The sequence below is a fragment of the Desmodus rotundus genome, chromosome 12, assembly GCF_022682495.2.
Source record: "Desmodus rotundus isolate HL8 chromosome 12, HLdesRot8A.1, whole genome shotgun sequence".
In the NCBI taxonomy this organism is placed as follows: Eukaryota; Metazoa; Chordata; class Mammalia; order Chiroptera; family Phyllostomidae; genus Desmodus; species Desmodus rotundus.
Window position 1 is genome coordinate 41,185,203 of NC_071398.1, and position 7,728 is coordinate 41,192,930.

The 7,728-nt window shown below is 46.3% G+C and overlaps 1 protein-coding gene across 1 annotated transcript; it reads right to left on the minus strand.

Annotated features, from left to right (window-relative positions):
- Positions 1 to 4,298: 4,298 nt before the first annotated feature.
- Positions 4,299 to 7,496, minus strand: LOC123480662 (cell adhesion molecule CEACAM21-like). The gene is made up of 3 exons (XM_045202972.2): positions 7,368 to 7,496; positions 6,133 to 6,483; positions 4,299 to 4,615 (listed from the first exon to the last, which is right to left on the minus strand). The coding sequence occupies exons 1-3, from the start codon at positions 7,429 to 7,431 to the stop codon at positions 4,335 to 4,337; spliced, it is 696 nt and encodes a 231-aa protein (XP_045058907.2). The 5' UTR covers positions 7,432 to 7,496; the 3' UTR covers positions 4,299 to 4,334.
- Positions 7,497 to 7,728: the final 232 nt, after the last annotated feature.

The following is a 7,728-nucleotide window of genomic DNA, read 5'->3' on the forward strand; positions in this document are numbered from 1 at the left end:
TTTTGACACAATTAACTAATCTGCGTTTCAGAACCCTAGAACTTTTGAGAACATCGAGCCTCAAGAGGGCAAAGTCTGGGCAGGGTAACTGTAAAGTGTAAGCTCCTCGCGGGCTCATTTTCTGTTTCCAGCCGGCTCTCTAAGGCTCAGGCTCTGGGTCTTGAGGCCTCTGAGGCCCTCGGGAGCCCACGATGAGGGAGGAGGCACAGAGCTCAATAACTGTCCGTGGCTGAGGGGCCCGGGGAGGAGGAAGAAGGTTGGTCGGGGGCGGAGAAACTGGTCAGGAAGATTGTGTCTGGAGGATTGAAAAGATCCATTATTCAGGATGGCTGAAGAGCCTAAGGTGTAAAATGAAAGACTCATAAAAAAAAGGACGATGAGGAGGGAGACACCTTAGATGTTCAGTCTGGGCACTTTCCAAGTCAGGTGCTCTGGGTGGTCATTGAAGCTCTCCTTGTGTGTAAACACATTTGTCTTTCGTGAAGATACCAAACTGAGTTAGTGCTCTAATACGGAGGCATGCACGCTATGGCAAAGAGGAGGAAGGAGCAGAGTTACTCATGGCAACAGCTTTTTTCTTTTTTAAGGAAACAATTTAATGGCACCAAACAAGGTCTCACATAATTAACTTCCTCTAAGGAATAAGCTTCAGGTTAGTACAGCAATGAACCCTCTCAGAACAGCTGAGAGCTGCAAAGCCACTGAAAGGAAAACAGGTGTGTGTGTGTGTGTGTGTGTGTGTGAGAGAAAATCAACCACCCTTACCACCGAGAGAGGTGGATGGTAAACTTAAGACTGTCTTCATTCTGTCGTCAAATGTACCATTGCATTCACACTCAGAGACGGAAAGCACAGTGTCACTGGCCAACAAAGAAGTGCAAGTCTCCACTCCAACCCCATCCCAGCCCTCAAGTGCCCCTCCCAAGCACACTCACCATCAGACGCTGTCCTCGCCTCTCCCCAGGCACCCAGTCAGCCTTACTGACACACACATCCCTTAAACACGGCTACCTTGTTGGCTCAGCTGAGGCACGTCTTTACAGCATGGGGGGGAGTTTCACCTGTTCCAGCTCTCCCGGGCCACGCGGGACCTGTGGCCCCCAGACCACACTTTGAGGCCCTGCTGACATGTTTCCACTGGGTTGAAATAGAGACTGGACACCTCTGGCCTTCCACCTGGTTCTCACCTTCAAGCCTGTCCTGCACCCCCACCTTTGCCAGGCTCCAACCCAATCCCTTTGCTAATCTGACTGCCCTGCAGGCCAAGTCCCTTCCTGACTGAGTCCCCTGTACTCATGGTGTCCCCAGTCTTACAAACCTTCATCGCCCTTCAGACTCCTAGTCCCTGAGGGGATGCTCCTCTCCTTCCCTCCCGTGATTGCTCTCCATGTCTCCTGTTTCATAGCTCTTCTTGCCTAGTGCACCTGGTCTCCAGGACACTGATACCTCCCTGAGATCCACGTCACAGGAGGCACAAAAGAGGGTCTTGCAGTGCAGACCTGCAGGGGCAGATGTGACAGGGAGCTGCATGGTAACTCCAGTTCCAGTGTTTCATGACAAGACTTTTCACATCTCTGTAAACTTGTTCCTTGAGGGTGAGTAAAAATGTATGTAGAGTGAGCACACTGTGGATGGTTGGGCTGCTGCAGAGGTGCGTGTGGAGTTTCCCAGCTGCCCTTTTTCTCAGATTCCAAGGCAAAGCCCACTCCAAAGCAATCTTGTTCCCTGCAAAATCACGGCAGTCCAGTCATGTTTTGCTGTGGAAACCAATTCAGGAAGGAGGCAGGACAACTAGATACATTTACTTGGGAGATTTCAGCCAGATTAAAAATAGTGGGGAGATTTGAAAATATGGCAAGGATGGACACTGAGCAAGATGGCAGGATCAGGTCACAGCAAGCAGGTGATGTCAGAGTGAAACATGCATCACGTAAATTTAAAGAGGCGAGAAAGACTATTAAAGGCCGTGAAGTAGTGTATTGAGCCGGAGCTCAGCGCCCCTGAAACAGAAGGCTGTGAAGACTTTAAGAACGGGAGAAAGAATCAAAGGCATCTCTCTTTGCTCACTGGCTTTACAGAAAAGTAAAAGTTTTCATAAAATCTACAGAGGATGTCTTTTTACTTCATGGTTTTAAAGGTCCTCACCCAAGTTAGGCTTGTCCTCTCCCAAAGAGCCTGAGACACATGAGGGTTACATTTTAAGTGATGGGCCAGGCCCTTGTGACAGACCCTCTGAACCACACACTGGCAAGAGGGTTTTAAGGAGACTCCTGTGTATTTCAAATGGACAAAAAGCGATCTTCCATTACAAATTGCAATTACACGATGAGGAAAATGCTCTGAAAATATGGAGGTCAGAGGCCTGCAATCAGGAAGCCCCTGTCTAAAGGATGGTGGGTTGTAACAACACTGCCTTCTGCACAGTGGGGGGAAATGTAACTAAATCTCTTGCAGCCAAGACTGAGTTTGCACCTATGTCAGTCTCTACAATTTATAAAGAGGTGCAAAATACCTGGGACTCCCTGAGCAGAGCCCGGATTGGATCTCCCAGAAGGCTGTGCTTCTGGAGATATCCACTCAGACCTTATATTTTTCTTTACGGTCACCTTTACTTTCATCGTCTATAATCACTAAGGAAGAAGTGTGTTCTCGATCCTACAGCATGGCTGGTGTCACCTGGTTTAGCCTGATCAGTTACCGACATGCAGAGGAGCTGACATTCACCACATAGTTTGCCATAATGAAGGTTTTTCGAAAAAACATAAGATGGGAGTTTTAACAGCCTGTCTTTTTTAAAATTGTTGTTCAAGTACAGTTGTCTGCATTTTCCCACTGCCAATTTCCCCTGCCCCACTCACCCTAGCTCCCACCCTCAATCCTATCCTACTTTGGCTTTGTCCTTGGGTCGTTCATGCATATTTCTTGAGCACCCTTCACCTTCTTTCCCCCATTATACCCTGTACCCCTTCTGGTTACTGTCAATTTGTTCTTTATTTCAATGTCTCTGGTTCTATTTTCCTTGCTTATTTGTTTTGTTCATTAGGTTCCACTTACAGGTGAGATCGTATGATATTTGTCTTTCGCCGCCTGGCGTATTACACTTAGCATAATGCTCTGAGGTGAGGAAGCCTCACCTCAGCAATGACCTGCAGTGTCTCTAGTTTTGGGTGGTGTCCTCTTCTCCAAGAGAGGCCAATAAACCAGAGAGGTCAAACTTAACTACATAAACTGTGAAAACATTTCTAATGCTGACGACATCAGTCTGAACTAGGACATTAGATTTAAAGCCTGGGTTTTATTACCAAAGTCTCCAATTATGTCTTATTCACAAAAAGAACAGAAATGAACTGAACTCATGAAATACTTTTATTGCCATATAAATAAGAATACTCAAAAGAATTTAGAAATCTTTTGAAAGGCATCAAAGTGAAAGACCAAGATCAGTGTTGCTACTCACGCGGGTGTCCTCGTGTCCATTCCCATGTTTGTGTGGAGAAGTGACAGTCCTCAGATTCTGTGAGCTCATCACCTGCTCCCACTGGTTATCACAAGGCGAAGGGTTAAAAGGACTTTGAGAATTCTCCCTGTTTGTGCCTGAGCTGTGACCTTCATTGGAAAAGCAAAATGTAGTGCTGTCTGCCAAAGAGAACTGACCCTTCTCCCCAGGAGATTAGTACCTTTCGATCTTTAGCTGTTCCCTTGGGAGAACTGGCCCTTCTCCCAGAGGGAATGGGTAATTAGTGTAAAGCATACAAGGTCCCTGGAGAGTAGCCATGTTTGTCTAAAACATATTTAATCATAGCCCCCAAAATGAGACTTTGGAATCCCACCTGAGGGAAGGACACTTCGCTCGGAACTGTTCCCAGACAAACCCCAACTCTGCTGCCTGCTGGGATTCCCCAGCGTCTGCATTCAGGTGTTGGTGATTTCCATCTGGTTATGTATGCTCTTGATTCTTGCTCTCACTTAATAAAGTGCTTAACTATTCACCTTTGACTTGGGGTCTTTATTGTCTGGGAATCAGAACTTTCATATTAAGTGGCTGCGATCTCATACATGCCCCTTAACAGCACATAAGACCAGTGCTCACCCTCTGAGGGATACAATGTCACCTCCACTGTGGACATGGTACACATGAGACCAAACTGAGGGGGTGTTAGTCTCAAATGTGACCTTAAGTCAACAATAATGACAATGCAGCTCACATTTTTGAGTGTATATTGACTCAATGCAAGTCTTTTAAGAACTATTCACCCTCAGAACAAATCTGTTATAGTGATGCAGAAAAACCACCTTTATTTAGAGTTTAACAATATAGAAGGGGAAAAGGGGGGTCACTCAGATTTTACATCCAGCTCAAGAGGAACACTTGTAAGAGAACTGATGGGGTTGAAGCCTTCACACTGGTAATTCCCAGCATCTTCTCTCTTGACAGGGTCTATAGTGAGGCTTCTGTGGTCCTGGGACAGCTTCATTCGCTCTGTGAGCTGCAGATTCATGCCATTGAACAGCCACTGGGTGGAGACTGCATTTGTGTCGCAGGTCAAGACCACAGCATCCTTGTTCTCTGTGACTGTGGTGTTGCTGACTTGGACGGTGGGCTTTCTCACAGGTTCTGTGGGGAAACAGAGAATATGACTGAGTGAGAGTGGGCTTGAGACGTGGAGCCACGCTGCTTCCTCAGAGTTCTCAGCCTCTCACAGCCCACAGTGAGCTATGGAAATGTCACCAGAGTGTGGTCCTGACACTTGCAGAGAGAAAATTGTCTAAGTTCAGGTAACAATATGTAAGGGGAGACTCCCCTCTGACCCCGTACAAACTCAAGTGATCCCTTAACTGTTCTCTCAGACACCTCTGTTGTAGCAGCACACAGAACCTCTTCCGAGCCCATGTGTCCCATAACCTCATCTCAGGCACAATTTGTCTCTCATGAACTTTTGTTGATATTTTTCTAGAACTTTTTTTGACTTCACAAAACATCAGGTCCCACCCCACATGTAAACTTTAATGAATGTTGGGGAAGGAAGGTTTGCCACCTTCGTCCATCTCTGGGGCCGAGGGTAACATACAGTAAGTGAAAAAACATTTACCTTTTGTTAAATAATTTATTTGGCAGTAAGATGACTCAATCCACTCTTCATGACTGTAGACCTACAGGATTTCCATCTAAACAAGTTCTCAGTCTGAACAAGATTTTATTTCCTGGCCTACTGATTCAATATCTTGGTGATATTAATCTCTAGAGGGAAGTGGTTATGGTTTTAATGAAAGACATTGACTGTAGGAATAGAAGAAAACTATACACTATAATAAAGGCCATACGTAGCAGCCCAGAGCTAACACAATATTCATGGAGAACCAAAAAATATTTATTAATATCATGAACAAGAAAAGCATACTGTTTTTCAACGTATTCAATGTGATACTTGATTTTGGAGCACAACATTTATGCAAGAAGATGAAATATGTTGTATCATATTGGCAAAAAAAGAAAGAAAAACCTATGCCCAGCTATGCCCAAGGACGTTGTCTAACTGTTCCCTCCACACACAGACTCAGGTGATACCAAACTCCATTTCTGCCAAGACCGGCCTCTTGGGCCTGAGCCCTGATGGGTGACCGGCTCATGAGAATTGGGACTTGGGCACCCATTACTGTGACACACTCAGCCCTTCTGAGGAGGCCAAACCCAACCTGGCAGAGGCTCACCACGGTCCCTGGAGTCAAGATCCCTGGCACTGGGTTCTTGGGAGGGGTTTCTGAGCTGCGCTGTGCAAGAATCTCAGGGGGCATCTCGGACCATGCTCTGGACTACGACAGCAGGGTCATTCTCAGAGTCGAGTCCCTGGGCAGGGGCTCAGGGCACTGGGCTGAGACTGGTCTCCCTGTGCTGAGTTACTTCCATCAGACTGATCCTGCTCTGTGCAGTGACTGTCTGCAGGGCGGCAAGTTGGGAAGGGAACTGACATTTGAGGAAGTTTGTCTACAGTCTGTGTATCCTGCACTAAATGCCAAAATCCAACCTGAACCAAAGTGCAGAGGGGAATGCAGGCAGATCCAGGATCATCAGTCCTGTGTGTGGAGCAGAAGTCGCCCCACCCGACACCCAGAGGTCAGAAAATAATCACTCACCGTACACATTAAGCTGTCTATATCCTATTTGTATTTTTGTATCTGGATGTTGGATTACTACAGTGTATATTCCTGTATCCTTCACGGTGACTTTCCTTAGCACCAAGGACCCATCACTGTGTATTGATACTGGCCCATCCACAGGACCTCTTATATGGTACAATGAGTTTGCTGTAAGAAATGCAATGATCTGATCATTTTCCAAGATATTCCCTCTGTACCATGTGATGCGTACAAAACTTTGAGTCTTATTGTGGACACGCAGAAGAACATTCTGTCCTCTCATAACATTTCTTGGCAAAATATTCAGTTGTTCTGTGGTGGGCAGGCACCAGAAGATTAAGAGGGAGACTAGAAAAAAACAGAAAAAAAGTTCAATATTTGTATCTATGCTTGGAATGGAACGATGAGGTCCTGAATCCTGGACAAGTCTCTCTATGTCTCAGCTTTGGTCTACACATCTGTGTGTCTCCCATGGTCAAGGCCAACAGCATGGCCCCCATTACTTCAGCACCTCTGAAGCTGTTATTTTCTCTGTTTCAAATACCCTTCTCGAAGTGGTTGTCTTGCTCAACCCTTCACTTTTCAGACCCTTCCTGACACTCAGGAGCTTCTTGAAAGACACTTGTGCTGATCACTTTCTCTAAAGGTTTTTTGACTTCACTTTCTGCCCCCGCTCTGAATTTTCAGATATCCAGCAATGTGGGTATCTGACATCGCATCTGGATTTTCTTTGTCCCTCTCTCCTCTATGGAACCCAGGCTTTCTGATCACAGGGCTTGTCTGATCTTGTACCTCCAGCGACTGTGACAGACTGAAAATATATGGGGTTGCATGAATAGGTGACCCCAGGGTCCTGTACCTCATTGGGTTCCTTTTCCCATTTCTGAAGTTGGTGGTGAAGACAATGTCTAACAACCCTGGAGAATTTTTGTTGTTGTTGCTTCCTGACATAAATCAATATTATCATTATAAGTTTCCATAATTCAACAATTAATGATGAATGACAAGAAACTAAGAGCAGTTGGAGATTTTCTGCCTCTCGCCACTTCTGGATTATGATATTTTCCTCTTGTTGAGCCCCCTCCCTGAACCTACTCTGCTCCTTCCTCCTTCACACTCAGGTCCAGGCAGAAGCCTTCCCTCATTTCTCAGAGCACTGGTCTCTTCAGGAGATCCCAGCCAACCTCTGTGTCAGACCCTTAGTCTTCCCCAAGGAATTGTCTCCTACTTACCAGCCAGCAGGAGCCCTTGCCAGTGGACCAGTCCTCTGTGGGAAGAGACTGACAGGGATCCCATGGTGAATGTTGTCTGCTCTGTGGCTGCCTCTTTGAGAGAAGCTTGAGGTCCAGTAAAGCTCACAGGCACCTTTGTGCAGAATGGTACAATCTGCTGTGTTTTATACCTGTGCACTGAGTTTATTCTGGGGAAGATTACGATTCTTGTCATATGACTGGGGGTGGGGTCTGTGCCCACGACACTCCCACTCCCTGGCCTCATTTTTGCCACCACTGCCCCTTCTTACCAGTACTGCTCCCCTATACCCTTTATTCTTGAGAAATCTGAGGTCTCTGAACACCAAACATACACACAGGC